We start from the raw sequence: 20,518 nt of genomic DNA on the forward strand, positions 1-20,518 counted from the left end.
TAAAAGAAATACTAACAAGTATAAAATCAAAGGTAGCTTCAAACTGGCTTCTCAAAGGTCAAGTTGGCCTTATTCACTTCTAAGTGGGAATACAGCTAAAAGAACATTTCTGTTTGTTCAACATTGTAATTTATTTTCTACTCAGTAAACTGTGAGGTTTCTCCATGAAATGTAAAAACAAATATGCTGAATCAAAGCAGAAACCATGATTTTTATGAAGTAAAAATGCAAGTGTTCATTAGAATTCAGGAAACATAAAATTTGTTTGCTTTTTTTTTTTTTTTTTTGCCAAGATGTGAGAGGGAGATTCTGCAATCATGACTTCTGGAGAGGCCACTGCACAAGGCTCTAACACCTTCATCTGTTTATACACAGGCTCAATCTGCTAGCTCTATGGGAGATCCCAGGATACCAAATAATCATCATCGTAATAATTATTACATTTAGAGACAAGTTCCTTTTTTCTGGTCGACCAAAATAATAAGACTTGCCAGAAAAGCTGAACATTCAAATTTCAAATTATTTCCTTTAGTGTCAGTCCTAACTCCTCTTAATACAAACCTTTCTTTTTACTCCCAAAGCAACCTCAATCCAAAGTATTAACTACAGCTGCAAAATAAAATCTCAAACTAGAGTTGATTTTCCTGGTAATAACTGGCGGTGGAAGGTGAAAAAAAGCACCGCCTAGAGCAGAAGTCAGTTCATGCGCCATTTCTGAGGTTGTGGCCCTGAGCTAACCTCCCTCCTCCACAGACCTCAGTGAACACCTCTGTAAAGTGGGCAGGAGTAGGCTAAATCCATCACTCCCTCAACACCACTCTTGGAGGTAGCAGGGATTCGACCTTTACAACACACACCCCTCTTCTGCTGTCACAAAGCCACTCTAACTTCACAGCCTGTAAGACAGGGGCAGGGTGCCACAGCCTCACTACCACCCTCCTGTAGAAGATGAAAGCAGTTCCCCTCTGAATGTGGGGTGCTTACAGGCATCAAAGCTCCTTATATTGGTAGGGGGTGCAAGGACAAAGTCCACTGTGTTGTCTCTCTGCAATTAAACCATAAGCAAAAAGAGCACCAGTAGAGGATAATCCTTACATGGAATATTTCATTAACCAGATGATACTCTTCTTCATCCAGGCCATACATATGGTTTCCTACAAATGATCCTGTGCAATTTAATCTTTTGAATTCTTAGATTTCTTCTATGCTAGATAGGAGTTTGGACTAGATGACCGTGAAAGTTCCTTTTAAATCTGTATTTCTTTAGTGATACATCTTGTATCTAATCTTCAGAATGTTCACTCTCAAACTAAAGTCATCCCATTACATTTCCTTGGAAAATCAATGGAAACCCCTATTTTAGAAAAGGTTCAACAAACATGAAGCTCTATTTGAGATGTTCCTGAAAGTAAAATAACTTGAAAGGTCATAATTTCACTATTAACCAGGCAAACTCTTCCTGGGATCTCCTTAGAATAGCAACATACATGAATAAAAATAAATCTTTCTGTGAGGTGAACATGCAAATGACTTGGGGAGCAGCAATCTTAAAGACCATTCACTTTTCCTATGAGAACACTAAATACTAGATGCTACCATGTGCCGCCTGGAAAGAGAAGAAGAAATGTAGGATATCTGGTGACCTGGTACAGGGGGCAAATGTAGTTTAAGGATTAGCGCTATACTATGAGATAAAGTCTTCAGAATATTTTTGTTGGCCTATTTTGCAACCAAGGCCTGGACTCTTCACAATTAAAGCATCCTGCTCTGTACAATGAATTTTTTTTCTATTTACCTAATGCACCCAACTTTCCATCAATAGCTGGTATGTGGCACAATCGTCACTAAGTCCCTTCAGAGTACACAGAGCAGCAGCTACTCTTTAAATACAACATAAAGAAAGATAAGGGTCCAGCATACAATATGGCTAGACCTCCTTCCTGGCAATTCACTCTTCAGTCATAGGCTTTTAGGCCCGAAAGGCAAGAAAGTCAAGCTCACTATACACGATCTCTTGCTAGTCTGTCGGCAGGATCAGGGCCTATCCCTGACAAAATTATCATTCATCTGTAGTGATGCAAGAAAAATTGAAATAAGGCCAGGTGCGGTGGCTCAAGCCTGTAATCCCAGCACTTTGGGAGGCCGAGACGGGCGGATCACGAGGTCAGGAGTTCGAGACCATCCTGACTAACACGGTGAAACCCCGTCTCTACTAAAAAATACAAAAAGCTAGCCGGGCGAGGTGGCTGGCGTCTGTAGTCCCAGCTACTCGGGAGGCTGAGGCAAGAGAATGGCGTAAACCCGGGAGGCGGAGCTTGCAGTGAGCTGAGATCTGGCCACTGCACTCCAGCCCAGGTGACAGAGCGAGACTCTGTCTCAAAAAAAAAAAAAAAGAAAAAAAGAAAAAGAAAAATTGAAATAATGTACATTTTTAAAAACCTAAATCTATTCAATTTATGGGTCCATGACTTACTTTGAGATCACATTCTTCCTACATTTGGCTATTAAAGATCCTCTCTTTATAAAATGATGAGGATGGCAGACATCAATGTTCTTAATTGGAAAAATTAAAACGTGACACACTGTGGGTCTCCCCATCACTTTCGCCCGGGCTGGAGCACAGTGGTGCGATCTCGGCTCACTGCAAGCTCCGTCTCTCGGGTTCACGCCATTCTCCTGCCTCAGCCTCCCGAGCAGCTGGGACTACAGGTGCCCACCACCACGCCTGGCTAATTTTTTGCATTTTTAGTAGAGACGGGGTTCCACCATGTTAATGGTCTCGATCTCCCGACCTCGTGATCCTCCCGCCTCAGCCTCCCAAAGTGCTGGGATTACAGGTGTGAACCACCACGCCCAGCCCCACTTTTTTGTAAATTGTATTGATCCAGAAAAATCTAAATGCCTGAGAAGCTCTCTTCCCTGGAATTATGAGAGTAGCTATTCATGTATAAAAATTCACCATAATTTACCAAAAATTACACAGATCACAGAGTTAGGCTACTTTGAAGCAGCAAAGATGGCAGTGTCCACAGACAAATGGCACACATATAATATACAGCCTGAATGTAGAATGCGAACCTGTGAGCCTAAATACCCAAGAGCCTTAAATCTGTAACAGAAGTTAATGTGAAGGGAATAAACAGTTCCAGTGGAATGGTGAATGCACAGAGTGAACGCATTTTGCTAACTAGTGTGTTAGCAAAATGGCAAAAAAAAAAAAAATCATATAGCATTAAAGTTGGACTTCACAAGCTAAGACATCTAACAAAGTTCAAAGAAAATAAGGAGCTTCCACAGCCACCAGAACAAACACACAAGAATTAATTTTAGTTGAACTCAAACTTGTCTTAAATCAATAATCTTCTACTCACATGTGATATTCTTGACTGAATATCACAATGCAAAACACGCACACATTACGGAAAAGGATTCCAGCTGGTGCTGGGTGCAGTGGCACACACGGATAGTCCCAGCTACTCAGGAAGCTGAGGCAGGAGGGTCCCTTGAGACCAGCTCAAATGTACCTTGGGCAACATAGTGAGACCCTTTCAGGTAACAGGAGGAAAAATGCAGCATGATTATATCATTCTCTTGTTATAAGGCACTGTCATTTAAGTATAAACCTGGAGTATTCACAATAGAATTCAGATTTACCAGATGAGAGCATGATAAGCAGTGTCAGATGGCTGTGGAAAGATATGTGTTTCTGAAACCTACAGGTATCAAGAAGGAAAAACATAAATACATCTTGTTTAGTGTAGAGCTGCAGTTTAAACCGTTTAAAGTCCCAAACTGTGTTAATTTTTGAAACCGTGTCAGTGCTGACTACTGGGAGTATCAAAAATCTCTTTAGGGCTGTTGTTATATTTATAATTTCTAAAAGGTGAGGGAAGACAGCTCAATGGATTTCTATTAAAAGCTGTTCCTGGCCAGGCGAGGTGGCTCACGCCAGTAATCCCAGCACTTTGGGAGGCTGAGACGGGCGGATCACCCGAGGTCAGGAGTTTGAGACCAGCCTGGTAAACATGGTGAAACCCCTTCTTTACTAAAAATACAAAAATGTTTGCATTTTTAGTAGATAATGCATGGTGGCATGCACCTATTATCCCAGTTACCATGGAGGCTGAGGCACAGAATGGCCTGAAACTGGGAGGCGGAGGCTGCAGTGAGCCGAGACTGTGCCGTTGCACTCTAGCCTGGGTGACAGGGCAAGACTCCCTCTCAAAAAAAAAAAAAAAAAAAAAGTCACTCCTGTGTGTTCCATGTAACAGACAGAGTATTTGCTTACAGTGTCTGTCTGTTTAACAAGCCAGTCATTTAATTTTCAATGAAATCAACAAAAAAGAAAAAGGTGCGTGGATATGTGATTTTGAGGGAAAAAAAAAAAAAGTCAGTCTTAAAATGTAAGTAAAATATGGAAAGTGACCTTTAAACACACACACACACGAAAAAAAACCACGTTCCCAAAAGCATACCTGGTCTTACTCTACACTGTGCGGTTGGCCATGTCCCTGTGCTTGAGGTGGCCCTTGGTGGCAGTTCAGAACCAGGGGACCTGTAGTCCCCTGTATGAGCCAACTTGTACCTAACTCTGTATGAGCCAACTCATCTCCACTCCCAGAACATTCTTCCACATGGAAACTCTCTCTCCTCTCTTTCCCCATAACACAAGAGCACTCTCCTCAGAACCCACCTCCGTTTTCACAGTCTCCACAAAGATAAATCAATAAACAATCCTGGCTTGCAGAGATCTCCTCCTAGTTCTGCATAACCATAGCATTTACGCACTCAACAGGATAGAGCACTAAGTGAACACCGGATGACTGATACAAGTGTTTTCTCTGGAATTGGATCAGGGATAATCTGGGATTAAAAAAGAATATAAATATTATTCACCACGTATTTTGGAAAAATCATAGTCAGCAATTCCATTATCCTAAATACAAATACAAATGTATTTAGGATATTAAATACAAAAATACAAATATTTCTGCAGAAACAAAGCCTCACTACCAGGATTTAATCTTCATTCAAAACAAACCATTGCCTGTGTTTAATGGACCGGAGCTGTTGAAAAGCCACCAAGTAACCGAACCAGTCTGGATATTCGGTCCAGAAATGCTATCTGAGTACAGAGCAAAGAGCGCAGCTTGCTAATTATGCTTCCCACAGCTTTTAACTTCTTCATGTCACGAGCAGAGCTATGGAATTCTCAACCAGAAGTTCTTGCCTCCCCATTTACAGCTACCTCTCCCCAGAACTTTTGTTACTAGAGTCTGTCTTTGAGGGCTGAGATGAAATGAAGAAATGGCCTTTCAAGCCCAAAGGAGGCAGGGCAAAGACCTTGACAGTCCAGGGGGGTCCTGCCCCTCACTTTGTGACACACGACCCAGTGGTGTTAACTGTCTTGGATTGTTTTGTGTCTTCTTTCCTTTTTGATGCATTCTGGTGTGAATTTTTCCTTGTCAGGTTGGCTGAGGATGGGACAGGAGCCAGAGGTGACACAGAAGTGTCACAGGCAGTAGAAAGGAGAGGATACCTATAGGCACTGAGCAAACAGCTCCTAGACGGGTAAGCTCTGAGGGCCTTCCCCATCAAGGCCTTTGAGAAAGTGCTTCTCCTTACTGTCCACACCACTGCACACCTCACCTCCTCCACTCTTCAATATGCTGGTTTGGGTTTTTTCTCTTCAGTCTTAAAACATGGAACATTTCACTTCTAAAGTTCACGTCTTTTATTTATAATGAAAGAGATATCCTGAGCTTCCAGAGATTTTTTTATTATAATTAAAGTAATGCTGCAAAATACTTCAACAGTATCTTCTAACATACATGTATCACTGACATAAAATTATACAGCCATGATTTTCAGCCTCTGAAGTGGTACTGGATATCGTGTCTTTTCATGAACAATTTTATATTTAATATTAAGCACATGCACAGTTGGGAATGTCATAGAAAAGACTGGAAGACCAGCAGCCCCCAAAACATACTCTTACATGACACCAAAGGGCTATTTTCTGGGGTAAACTGAGGTTCCTTCTAGAAATATCATCAAGACCTGGACTGAATCCAACATCCCCTCACTTTCACCAGTGTGGACTATCTGTCTCCACTGTGCCTGGCAGTGGGCACATGATGGGAGTAAAAGGGGGGCAAGAGGGAGCTCGGTTCCTCAGGAGCTCACAGGCAGTGAGAAAGACACTGTGAAGACTAAATGGTACAACCCATGGGGCCAGCGCCATGGCAGCGCCCTATCAAGCATACAGGGAGCACAGAGAGACAGATGAATTCTGCCTAGAGAAGAAACTAGAGAAAAGTCCCACAGAAGACATAAGATTTCAAATGGCTATCAAAGAAAGAGCAGGAGTTAACTAAGAATGTAAGTCGGGGAAGAATTCTTTGGACAAAAGAATCACTCTCGAAAAATCTCTCTTTCTCCCTCCCTCCCCCAGTGGCTTGGGGTGAATAAAACCAATCCACCAATTTTGAGCTAGCTAACCTAGACTTTTCATTACTGTTGCGGTTTCTCCAATGGTTGTTTGTCTTCAGCTCATCACCCATTCATAGCATCCACAAAAGTGAATTTCCAGAGGCAGAATTTTTACAACAACAGTAACACTAGGGTCAAATTTAATACTGTAGATTGCCTTTCTGGCCACATGCTCGTGGCACATGCCAAGCCACAAGAGTAGATGGGAAGCTTCATGTGCTGCCCTGGGCTTCTGTTGCATTAAGCATTTTTAAACTTTTAGTATAAACTGATAAAATTCAAGAGCTATTCATCTACTTTTAAAGTAAATCATTTTCAGTAAATTGCTGAATACTTTATTCAGAAAACAAGATTTTTACAAGATGATTCGTTCCTCTTACCTCCATGGGAAAAGCTTTGAAATTAACCGTGTGCTCAGAACCACGCTGGTTTTCTCTCCCCCAGTGAAATCTCACTTCATACAGTTCAAATTCATGCCCTTGAGGCAATGGTCCTCCCGAAAGAACTGAAAAAAGAAAATATGTTACTGAATTACATCACACATTTACCTCAGCATTATAAACATTAGAGCCTTTTTTTTTTCACCAAAATGCTCTCATGGGTTCTACAGATTAAATTCACAAAGCCAAAATGGGAAATTTACCACAACTGTGAGGTGAATTTAAACTATCTAGGCTTGGCTGAAATTCTTGTCTTGGCCATTCAGACATAGTAGAAGTCCAAAACCTCTGAAAAACTCGTAATGATATGTATATTTTAATTTCCTATGTGTTTTAAGTCTAGAAGTAGACAAGGAAAACAAATTCCTCTCTTAGAGATTTAAGCTTAGCACTGATCAAGAGACAAAAAATATGGCTTAACTCTCAGACTGACCAATAATATTCTGTAGACGTCTAAATAAATTAAACCACGTTTGCAGATCATCCACTTTTAGTAGGAGGCTTCCAATTTAGAGAACAATTGTGGACTAACAAAATTATCCATGAAGAGGATTGATTAGCATTAAGTCAATCGATAATGAAATTGCACTTTAATAGCTGATGGACATTCATTACCACAAATGACACAAAATAAAACTGTAATAAAATATTAACAATACTCAAAATATTAACATCAGTCCCACAAGATCATGTCTCTTTCTTTTATTGTTGGATATGATCAAGACCTTTGTCCCCAACAAGGGCACACTAAAGGATAATGAAAAATACATTTGCATGAGAACCCGTCTTAAAACAATAAAATTCTTTAGTTAAAAACTCCCTGACAGCATACGTACAAACTTGAAATAAAGTTTCCTACAAACAAATGGTCAATTTCAATACAAATAAAAGTTGTTTAACTCAGGGCATTTTTCCTCTAGCAACTCCCAATTCTGGACAGTATCAGCTAAGAATTTTAGGTTATTTAGCTAACAAAATTCAACACCTTCCCTTTCCTAGAAATAGACTTTTTGAAACAGATCATCCTTCACACTTGGGTTGCCTCTGAGGAGGACATAACAGATTCCACATCTCTCTTGAGAAAGAGTTCTGTCATTCATCCTTATCCTAAAACTCAAAGGAGAAGAAAGCAAATTGGTGCAACAATATTTATTTGGTTGGTTGGTTCTTCATTTAATGACTTGTTCCAAAAAGGATTTAAGGCTGCCTATGTCAAGGTACATACAATACAGTCAGACAGCATAAATTAGGAAAAAGAACAAGGGGAAGCAAAGAAAGAGGCAGAAAATAGATGGAGAAATGAGGCTATCAGACACAATGGAGGTCATGGAGTCCTTGATAAAGGTGCCCCACAAATCTGCTCCCAAGCTTTCCACCAGCTCAAACAACAAAGACAAGCAACATCCAGAGCAAGAACTAACTTTAATTTTTTGAGTGGATACACTTCACATCAAGGGGAAGGGAAGTGAGATTCATGGCCTTTAGGATCACACTGTCATGCATGATTTTAGATTTTCGTGTTTGTCCTCAAAACTGGTCTGACTTACATCACACAACAAATCCAAGGGGATAGCGTTATCATCAACCCCACAGACAGGGCAGAAAAGTGGGATGAGAGGGGCTAAGTGTAACCTGCCACAGTCAGCCTCCTAGCAGGCTCCAGGACAGGACCTGGAACTCGAATCTTCTGACCTACATTCCAGGGGTGAGGCAGGGATAGGGAAACCCAAATGTCAGTATCTGTGAGCATGAACTAAAAAACAATGACTTATCTAAGCCTAGATTTATAAACTGAAGCTGCTCCTTGGAGAACTGCACCTTATCCTATTTCCCAGAATAATCTAAAAACTTTTAATACATGGATCAGAAAGGTTTGTAGACACTCAGAACCACAGTGCAAGCTCACTTCACCTTCCTCTCCAATAAACATCCATTCTGTGGATTTAAGAATGTATGAAATGTTTTCTAAATAACCTCACAACTCATTCCTTTCTCTTGGCTGTCCAAATTTGGTCTTAAGAAAAACCAGGACTGAGACTAGGAGTCTACCCACTGTGTACCCCTGCTCTCACACCAAAACTGAAAAAGAGAATGAGAAAATACACCCCTCGCCACCCCCAGCAGCAGTGGGACTCAAGGCCTCAGCGGGTGAGCTCTATAACACCACTTCTAAAACAAAGCGATAAAACTATTCTAGAAAAGGCTCAGCTCCACATGGCTAAGGAAGAAGAAAGAGGAGCGTCATGAAATGAAGCATATGTGAAATGGGAAAGAGGATTTTTAAAACTCCTTCCCCAAAACCCCTTTATCACATACACTCAGAACACACACACACACACACACACACAAAGGCACATGGTATTTCTAAAACTGTTCTGTTACAGAGCAGTTTACTAGTTCTACTAGTAAACAGCAGTCTACTAGTACTGTCATGTGGAAATGAATGATACAGCTTGTAGCTAGTCTTGACAGTGATTTCAGGGGACCATAAAGAGATCCATGCTTCAAAAATACACTCCCTGCATGACCAATGCTCAAAACTTCCTTAACAGCAATGAAGCCTTTCACTTAAACTTGGAGACAGTTTAAGTGAAACACTGTGGAAATTCAAACTGCATAGACCCATGTTTTAATAGGGAGAACTTCAAAATCCAGGGAATCCTTCCAACAGGTATTTTTTTGATCATCTACTACATTGTACCAGGTACTGTATTAAGTATTTACAATACATTGATTTTGACAAAACAGATAAACTTCCCTGGTCTTGTAGATCTTACATTCTATCATGCTGAAGTATAAATTCATATATTTTTCAAGACTGTATTTTTTCTGAGTCCTATCTGGTTACTGCATCACAGGTTTATTAACTGTCATGTCATGATACTCAATACAATTACAATAAAGTAGTTATATTCTATGGTATGAAAGGAACACTGAGAAGGGAAGTGTTTTGCCCCAGCCTGGTTCTCCAGGGAGAGGTGACAAAGAGGTGGCTGTCAGCCAGGAACCAGGCTCTGGGTACTTTTCACTGTTGCTGCAGATGAATAACCCAAAGTTAAACCACATTAAAGTCACATAGCCACACAATGCCATAAAAAATGACAAAACTCTGAATTCAGGGTATTACGAGGTGCCAGGTAAGAGCATTACCTGTTCATCCCCTAAGAATGATTGTGTTTATGGACTAAAAATAAATAGCAGCTCTGTTTTATCCAACTGGTAGCGTCCTCTTCCAGCATTATTCCTCCTTTTTACTGCTTACATTTTTTTAAATAAAGAAACAAATCATCTCAGAAGGGGTAGCCTTTTCCTACATTTATCAAAATCAAATTTTGCTGAGTGATATTGGGTCACTACACGGTAGGTTTATTAGTTATGATGTCAGCTGGTTCAATAAAGTTACAACGAAAAAACATGAAACTCCTACTGATGACATGCTGAATTTTCTTAGAAAAGGAACTTGTGAAAAGAATATAAAATAAACTGATGCCATTGCCACAGCCTTCATTTTCTTTATTGCTCTTTAATATGCTTGGCAATTACATTTATAAGACATAAACAAGAGCTCCCTGAGAAAGTTTCTGTAAGATTTGAAAACCCTATAAAGATGTGATGTATATACATGTATCTAAATCTAAGCTTCTACAATCCTTTGCTGAAAACCAATTTACCAGATAATTCAAAGGCTAGTGCTCAAGCCTTATTCCTTCTCTTTTCATTTGACTTCAACGCTAAGTTTTGAGATCAACTCGACGCCTGGCCCTGTGCTGACCACTGAGTGTACAAAGCGAGGAAGATCCAGTCTTGGTGTTGACTGGGCAGTCTCAGTGGTTAAAAGAGTAAACTGAATAGTCTAAATAGAACATATTAAGAGCGGGAAAGAGTAGCAGGAGGGCATCCAATAAGGGACAAGCCAGTAACAAGCATGAATCATAAAGTCAGGGAAGATGTTCCCAAGAAGATACCAGTTCAGCTGAGTCTTGAATAAGCTAGCAGGTGAAAAGTGCATGCAGAGTAGAGCAAACAGCCTAAGAAATATTCTGAGACATGAAGCAGTTTAAGTTCTAGGAGAATAAAATCAAAAGTTAGCAACAGTCAAGGCAGGCATGAGGAGGAGACGTGCAGCCTATGCTTAGGAGCGGGGGTTTCTCCTGTCCGGAACCATCGAGGGCTTTTAATCAGGGGACTAACATGGTCATTTTTGCAATTTGAAGTATTATTCGTGCAGTATCTGCAGATGACAGAATAACAAACCGTAAGCCTAACCAGTTAGAAAGCTGCTATCATGCCCAATCACAGATGGTGAGGCCGGGAGATGGAGCCTGCAGAGCCACACCTCCAGCACAGAGGAAGCCCCACACCAGTGGGTCCCTGGTACACCACTCGAAGGATCCAAAGGATTCATTCTTATTTATTTACTTATTTATTTATTTATTTATTTATTTATTTATTTATTTATTTATTTTTAAGATGGAGTCTTGCTCTGTCATCCAGGCTGGAGTACAGTGGTATGATCTCAGCTCACTGCAACCTCCGCCTCCCAGGTTCAAGTGATTCTCCTGCCTCAGTCTCCCTAGTAGCAGAGATTATAGGTGTGTACCACCATGCCTGGCTAATTGTTGTATTTGTAGTAGAGACAGGGTTTCACCATGTTGGCCAGACTGGTCTTGAACTCCTGACCTCAAGTGAGCCACCTGCCTTGGCCTTCCAAAGTGCTGGGATTACAGGCATGAGTCACCATGCCCAGCCCCAAAGGGTTCATTCGTAATGGGTTTAAAGACTTTATAACCTCAGAGTAACTTTTAAGAAATTCCAATTTTGTCTCTAAAACTTCCCCAAAATAGTATTATTTAGCTCTTTTTTAACATTTGAGACCTTAAAAGCAAAAATTTTTCAATATTTTTAAACTGTCCTTGGCTTTTAACCTATAGCTCTACTAAATATCTTCAGCTCTTAAGGGTAAAGATCATAACAATAGCACGGAGAGCAGGCCGGGCAAAGTGAAGCACATGCAAAGTGATGTAGATGACACCAACTAACCAGGTAATTCAAATGCACCAAAGTTATCCAATAATAAATACAGTAGTTAATCCAGCCAGGTACAGTAGCTCACACCTGTAATCCCAGTTCTAAGGGAAAACAACGCAAGAGGATCATTTGAATCCAGGCGTTCATGACCAGCCTGGGTAACATAGCAAGACCCCTGCCTCTACCAAAAATTTAAAAATTATCTGGGCACAGTGGCAGGCCTGTAGTCCCAGCTACCAGAAAGGCAGAGATAGGCAGATTGCTTGAGCCCAGGACTTGGAGGCTGCAGTGAGCTATGATTGTTCTCCAGCCTGGGCAACAGAATCACACCCTGTCAAAAAAAAAAAAAAAAAAAAAAGAAAAGAAAGAAAAGAGAAAAGAGAAGAAAGAAGGAAAAAGAAAGTCAGCCCTGACATTTCATATAAATAAAAAATACGGAGCCTCTTCTTCAGTGAAAATAATTTTTAAGATATTTTTGACAATTTCATCTTTAAATCAGCAAGATTGCTAAGAAACACTGTAAAAAGTTGTCATGTTTGGGGGGAAAAAGTAGGATTAATAATCATCACCATCTATCCTAAAATTAGTATTGAGAATTATAAGAGACCCAGAAGTAAAATATTCTAATGAAAGTTTCTATAATAAGTAACAGTGAAGGGCACAAATGACCTATCTTGATTAGCAATTTCTCCCATAATGATGGTCCATTAAAAATGTCATTACCCTTAAGACATTGCTTGTAGTCAGCTGGAGTGACACTACTGCACAAGTGGTGTGTGCAGTCTCACACATTTTCTCACTACTTAAGTATCAAACCACTCGGGCTAGAAATCTGTAATTATTATTATCTCTTTTTTAAATTTATTTATTTGTTTTTATTTTTATTTTTATTTATTTATTTATTTATTTATTTATTTATTTATTTATTTATTTATTTTGAGACAGAGTCTCACTTTGTTGCCCAGGCTGGAGTGCAGTGGCGCGATCTCGGCTCACTGCAGGCTCCGCCTCCCGGGTTCATGCTATTCTCCTGCCTCAGCCTCCCCAGTAGCTGGGACTATAGGTGCCTGACACCACGCTCAGCTAATTTTTTGTATTTTTATAGAGACGGGGTTTCACTGTGTTAGCCAGGATAGTCTCGATCTCGTGACCCGCCTCAACCTCCCAAAGTGCTGGGATTACAGGTGTGAGCCACTGCGCCGGGCTGAAATCTGTAATTAATTTCTATGCTTACAATCCTCTTTATACCACTGCAAAGATGTTTAATTTTAATTTGCCTTTGTACCTTAAATGTTAAGATTCCTGACAGTGACCTATTTGTCCTGCTGAGAAGCTAAATGATACATGTGGTAGCCTTAATAAAATTCTCCATACTCCAGGAGATATCAGAACCAATAGTCTGGTCAGATCACCCTGGAATGCGATGCTTGCTTCGACTCCGTATTAGGAGGGAGGGACTCTGCTACCTTGAAATTTGCCCAGAGTAGAGGTAGAAGAATAGTGACAGGATCTGAAACTGGGGGCTCCATCCCAGCCATCTCTCTCCACTGATCTCCTCCACTCCCCTGCTCCACATAACCAACCCATGACATTCTGTAGACTGCATTGCAGAGATCACTCCTGTGTCTTCCCCTCCTTTTCCACTGACACTGCAATGCCTGTGGTTTTGGTTGAGTCTTTTGTACTAACCTTCAAACTGGCTCACACTCTCTCCCAGATCCCATCTCACTAAGTGCTGCCAGCTCGATTTTCTTAAAGTAATGCTCTAATTATGACTTTATCCTACAAAAAAGAAAGGTTCTACTCTTCTCTGTGCAGGGTCCCTCATGAATTTGCTCCAAAATACCCTCTCTATTCTACTTCCTGTTAACCTCTTTTATCATGAACAAAATCTTCTCTTCCAGACATGCTGAAGGATTAGCCTTTCCTTGTACAACCTCTAGAACTTCCTATATCTGTGTCCTTTTTGCAGGTTGTCCCTTCTTCCCACACACCCCAGGCTCCCCATATACAAATGCTATTCATCCTTCAAGGATTATTTCAAATGCTCTTTCCTCCACAAATCCTTCCCTAAGAATTTCCACCAAAAATAATCTCTCCCTGTATAGCTATAATATATTCTATGACCTACCATTGTATCCTCCTTGAGGGCAGGCTTTGGATCTGATTTATACTTACCTTATCCAAAGCATGTAATTGTTTGCAAAAGATGAAACAAAGATTACCAACCACACCCTGCAGGCCAGATGAAACCAGTGAACATGTACGTTGAGTTCACAGGTGCACATCGCCAGCTTCTCCTGACACATTAAACATCTGGCAAACTAGGCCTGCTCTCTGCAGCTTGCCAGTTCCTGCAGTCCCCACCAGCCCCTACTGTCTTGTCTGCTGACACTGCAGATGAAGCAGAGGGTCAGTAGCTATTTACAATCTCTTGCTCTCCTGGTTGCTCTCATGTATAGTATTATATATTCCTGGGTCTAAAAGACAACTGAGTCTGTAACTCCCATAGTAAAGTATCAACAAAATAAGTATTGAGGAACGAAAGACTGTCATGTGAGCAACAGCTGAAAGAACTAAGAATGTCTGAAAAGAAAAATGGCAACTGTATGTTATCACTGTAGTATTTGAAAGGAAGTCAATGTGGAAGTATAATTATATTTGTTCTAAAAAGGTCCAGAGACCTAAAAGAGAAACAATGGCAGAGATAATAGAACTTTCTGAATTTTGGAATTGCTCAAAAGCAAAATGGGTTTTCTTGTGAGAAACGGATTTCCTTCCCTGAGCTATTCAAGCTGCCCACCCACTTGCCAGGGGGTCTGAGATGGGAGGCTGCACTGGTCCATGCCACTCTGAAAGCCTGTCGCTGCAGCCCCTTTTCTAAGCTCCTTTGCTATCTTATGGGAACCAGAAGATGAACAAAGCAGCACGCAGTCTATGCAGATGCACTGCTCATGGGGTACATGCAAGAGAAGATGGTTCAGGAGGAAACTTTAAGAAACCCTGTTACTGAAGCACAGTGGAACATGAAGCACCAGCAGAAAAAAGGCAGTCAAAATTAGGAAGAAGTGTCAGGCAACTGTGTGGCCCAGAGACTAACAGGAGAGAGAACTTCCAAAATTTCCATTTCCAATGCAGCAAAGTTAAAGTCCTGTAAGAATAAAAAATGCCCATTGGATTTAGGGGATGATGAGTTCATCAGTGACCTTGGCGTGAGAAGTTCCAGCAGAGAGGGATGGGGCCAGGGGCTCACACCCCTGAAAAGCCTTAAATTTATATTAAGGCAGTAACTCCAGATGGGATTATACATACAGGAACAATATCATGATGATTATGTTAAACGTTTTAGTTTGATAAGTCTAAGCATTTAAATTATACAACTGTTTTAAACCTTTTTGGCAATTCTTTATGATTTGTTAATACAAACAGAGCAAAAATAAAAAAGTAAAACAAAATAACCCAGGTCATAGACAGCCTCAGGGAGGGCTGAGGTTTTAGCACAGTGGTGGTGTAAAGTCAGCTTTAATTTCTAAAAAGAACTGTGCTTCTTGTGTGGATTTTTTTTTTTTTTTTTTTTTTTTTTTAATTTAAGAAGACAGCATGCTGTATTTGCAGGGGGTACCTCCAGTTAGACAAGGAAGATTGCTCTCAAACATTTATCCTCCCTCCCTCCTTAATTCTCACTAAATGGAAAGGGCACAACTTGCCAGAGCAACATCAACAAGACTGGAGAACAACAGCAAAAGAGGAATGTCCAAAAAATTGGGTGGCGGTGGGGGGTGGTGCTGGTAAGCAGACTGAAAGGTAGTGAGTGATTCAGCAAAACAGAGAAAGCTAAAAGCTAAGTAACTACAGGAAGAAGGCCACAAGAGGCAGGCAATTCCTACCACAGAACCCAGATGCTATGGTTTGAATGCCTGCAACCCCCTCCAAAATCCATGTGGAAATTGAATACCCAATGCAACAATATAAGATATCCAGGAGGTGATCGGGTAAATGGGATGAGGGCTCTGCTCTAAGAATGGGATGAGGCTCTTATAAAAGGGCTCCAGGGAGCCTGTTTGACCCTTCTGCCTCACACCATGTGAGGACATAGCACCGAAGCACCATGTGCAGAGCAGAGGAAGAGCCCTCACCAGACACCAAATCTGTCAGCACCTCGATCTTGGATTTCTGAGTCTCCAGAACCAGGAGAAATAAATTTCTATTATTTATAAATTACCCGTAACTCCACAGTATTTTAGTATAGTAGCCAAACAGACTAAGACATCAGAAAGGACTCAGGAGGTGGGAGCAGTAGAGATACTTCTGAATGTGGCAGTGCGGAGTAGGAAACTGAAAACAGAAAAACCGATTTAAAGTTTTTGAAAGGAGCAGTTAAACCTCATCATGCATGGTCAGGCATGATGATGAGATCCCTGGCAGAAGATGAAGGAAATGTGGACTTGCTAAATGGTGATAGTCTCCTGTCTGTGCCAACCCCCAGAAAGCTGGTGGCCAACTTAAGCCATTCCCAACCCCAAAACAAAAACACAAACAGGAAACAAGCATACTCCAGTTAAACTGATATAAGCTACAAAGACTCCGCCAACAACATGGCCAGGTCCTTTCTTGATCATGGTATTGTGAAGCCCAACAGCCCTCAACCCCTGCCCAGGTGCACAGAGCTTCTGATCTGCTTCCCAGACTCATTCTTAAATATGAACAAAGAGCCAAAGATCACTGGCATTTGAGGAGAACCTCCGACATAAAAGAGGGATACCAATATAAATAGAAAAAGAAACCCAGAGTAAACAGAGACAGGCAGGGATAGAAAAGAAGCAATATAGAAAAGAATGAAGAAAGATCATGAATTCGTGAAATAAATACTGGATGTTGCATTTTTTTAAAAAAGGGTTTTTAATTGCAGCATAAGTTCAATGTTTTGAAATTAAAAACAAGAAAGCAAAAAGTAAGAGTCAATCAAAAGACTAAACGATTAAAAATTGCGGAAATCTACTAGAAAGTAGAAGAGAACAGGAAGAAGAAAGTGGGAGTTACCGAAAGAAGGGGAAAAAACGAAAATACAAAATTTATCAATGAAATAATATGAGAAATACAAGAACATTTCTGGTAAATAAAAGACACAATTATCTTGACTGAAAAATCCTACCAAGTGCCCAGCATATAGTGCAGAAACAATCCCACCAAGGCATATGGTTGTAACACTTCAAAACAACAGCAGTAAAGAAAACACTGTAAAAGGTTCCAGAAAGGAAAAAAGAGAAAAGATACACAGAGGGGGTTGAAGCAGAATGGCACTAGATCTTTCAACCGCAACGCTGGAAGCTGGAAGCAATGTAATCATGATGTCAAACATCAAACGACATCAAGAATACTTCTAACCCAGACTGCTACTCCAGCCTAACTCCAATCAAGTGTGAAGTATAATAAAGACACTTATAGACACCTAGGCATCCAAGCATGTAGCCCTCACTTGCTCCTTTTCACAGGAAGTTCCTGGAACATGAACTGTAGAAGTGAATAAACCAAGAAGTTCCCTGAGATGAGGGAGCAACTCAAAAAAGAGGATGGCACAGCATTCCAGAAACATTCAATCTAATACAGGAGACAAATGAGGGGACTTCCCAGGTGTGAGGTCCAAGGAGCTGCAGGAAGAGGCTGTAAGAGAGGCCTGGAGAGCAGAAAGGAAAAGCAACCTCCACAGGGAAAAAGAAAGGACGAGGAGGATCAAGGGAGGGAAGACAACCTGATGTGGGCAAATGTCCTAAGAGAAGATCTGTCATATGTCTGAGAGTTTGGAAATTAATTACTGACAGATAAAAAATTCAATTAACAAAAATGCATTAACTCCAGGAAAATACAAAACATTGTTTAATAAATGAGACAAAATATAATCTCAGCTGGAAACAATAGCTGCCGTTGTAATAATAAAAATACTGAATATTAATTTAAATGAAAATGAATTTAAGTAGACTCCAGGGGAATGAGGCATGAGAAATTACTGTACACTATTTGGGTGACAGTTACACTAAAAGCCCAGACTCCACCACTATGCAATATATCCAAGAAACAAAACTGCACTTGTACCCCTTAAATCTAAACAGATTTTTAAAATTAATTTAAGTACACTGTGATAATGAGAGTGAAATCATAAGAAAGAGGGCAATAAGAAAACTGGCCTCGTCCAAGCGCTGTGGCTCACACCTGTAATCCCAGCACTTTGGGAGGCCGAGGTGGGCGGATCACCTGAGGTCAGGAGTTCGAGACCACCCTGACCAACATGGTGAAACCCCGTCTCTACTAAAAATACAAAAAAAAATTAGTTGGGTGTGGTGGCAGGCGCCTGTAATTCCAGCTACTTAGGAGGCTGAGGCAAGAGAATCAATTGAACCCAGGAGGCGGAGATTGCAGTGAGTCAAGATTACACCATTGCATTCCAGCCTGGGTGATAGAGCGAGACTGTCAAAAAAAAAGAAAGGAAGGAAGGAAGGAAGGAAGGAAGGAAGGAAGGAAGGAAGGAAGGAAGGAAGGAAGGAAGGAAGGAAGGAAGGAAAATTGGCCTCATCTGCCTTAGTAGAGCGTTCACACATAGCTTACGTATCAAAGCATAACAGCATTATTATATTCTTACATTCTTGGAGGTAACCACAAAAGAAACAGCTAGAAAGTTTCAAAGTAGTTGTCACTAGGGAACAGCAACCGCAGGTGGGAAACAGTAGGGTATAACCACAGGCAGAAAGAGTATTATTCAACTTTTTTTTTTTTTTTTGAGACACAGTTTTGCTTTTGTCACCCAGGCTAGAGTGCAATGGCGCAATCTCGGCTCACTGAAACCTCCGCCTCCCAGGTTCAAGCGATTCTCCTGCCTCAACCCCGCAAGCAGCTTTTTAAAATTATTTTTTATTTTTTTATTCTTTTTTGTATTTTTAGTAGAGGTGGGGTTTCACCATGTTGGTCAGGGTGGTGTTGAACTCCTGATCTCCAGTGATCTGCCCATCTCAGCCTCCCAAAGTGCTAGGATTACAGGTGTGAGCCATCACACCCGGCCTATTCAACTATTTTATTTATATTCTATTTCAATAAAGATAAAATATTATTTAAATAAGTGAATGACAGGATATTTAGAGCTTACAAACGATTCCCCTGAGGAGCTTAAATATCCTAGGGGAAAAAGCAGCTACTCAAGACATGGTATTTTGGTTACTTTTCTTGAGTTTGCAGAAATATTAGAAGGGAAGGAACAATAAGGAGGAAATTATTACCATGACAGAGAGGAGAAGGGGAATCTGAAAGAGGAAGGTCTCCAGGGAGGCAGGAAAAATGGGCTCTGGATCATGAGTGTCCAAATCAGGCCTAGACAGAAATGCAGACAGTTCTTCTTCAGCAGGCAGGGGTGAAAGGAGGAAGAGAAAAGCACAAAATGCTAAGTGAGGAAGAAACACACTTCATGGTGAGAGGGCCCAGATGTTGGTCCACAGTCTCTGTTTTAGAGTGAGGCAGAAGATTAAAGAAAATTGTGAGTGTTTGAGAAGGTAGCAGAAGAAAATGGTAAATTCAACTTGATGAAGTGAATTTGATCTCAGAGCAAGACTAGTCACACACAGATGCAGTGGAGTACATGTGCTTAGTCATTCCTCTCTGCTCCCACAACCCTTTGTAACACTTGCCACATCATGTGTACACTAGCACTTTAAAGAACTGGGTTTTCACTAGGCTACAAATCCTCAAGAACTGTCTTACCATTTATATGCAACCAATATGCATCACGGCACCTGACATGAAATGTATTTTTGTTTTGTAGATACATAAACATTCATTTCCAGAAGGTCAAAGCATCTCAACATATCCACACACGTACTTCTTTAAATTGCTTTCTATATGCCAGAACAGCCAGCATTCAATAATTTTACAATATCCTTTCAAAAAAATACGTAATGTCTCATCAAAGCTAAAAGCACACCCCCAAAAAAATTGTAATTAAAGTTGAAATTTACATCTTAAACTGACACTAAGTACATATAAAGCACAGAAACTCTTTTGGGCAATGCTCACATGCTGACTAAACTCACAACAGCAAGGGAGATGACATGAATCTATGACTATCTCATGGATTCTAAATTAAAGCTTAGAAACATTTACAATGAATAAAATAAATCCATAGTTGGAAATCAACAGCTGCCTTGATTAATAACAAACCTAAAGATTTTATGGTTTGAGGCATCAACTTTATCAACTTGGAATTAATGTTTGAGCACAGCCTCTATTTATCAAGTACATCCTAATATTTCAACTTACTTTAATTTTTCCCAAAAGAAAAAGATAGTTATTATTCACTATGAAATGCATGCTATTAATGCTACATTTTTAAAAAAATCTGATTTCCTCTTTTCTACAATAAAGCCAAAACCTGATTTCCTTGGTAATTACCTAACACCTTTTCCACAGAACATTTCAGATCCATCTCAAATAGGTTTGCAAGGGGTAGGGGAGGTTTCACGGGATGGAACTTAAATAAATAAATAAATAAATAAATAAATAAATAAATAAATAAATAA

The 20,518-nt window shown here is 40.3% G+C and overlaps 1 protein-coding gene across 5 annotated transcripts in view; it reads right to left on the reverse strand.

Annotated features, from left to right (window-relative positions):
* CA8 (carbonic anhydrase 8) overlaps positions 1 to 20,518 on the reverse strand; it is a 94,702-nt gene that overhangs the window by 71,861 nt on the left and 2,323 nt on the right. For all 5 annotated transcript variants that reach the window (XR_002733666.1, XM_023222420.1, XM_023222419.1 and 2 more), the window contains exon 3: positions 6,873 to 6,997. Coding sequence is in view for 4 of the 5 variants with exons in the window: in XM_023222420.1 (XP_023078188.1) it covers positions 6,873 to 6,997 (125 nt within the window). In the remaining variant the exon portion in view is untranslated. The remainder of the gene's footprint in view (positions 1 to 6,872; positions 6,998 to 20,518) is intronic.

Source organism: Piliocolobus tephrosceles, chromosome 7, assembly GCF_002776525.5.
Source record: "Piliocolobus tephrosceles isolate RC106 chromosome 7, ASM277652v3, whole genome shotgun sequence".
NCBI classification, from domain to species: domain Eukaryota; kingdom Metazoa; phylum Chordata; class Mammalia; order Primates; family Cercopithecidae; genus Piliocolobus; species Piliocolobus tephrosceles.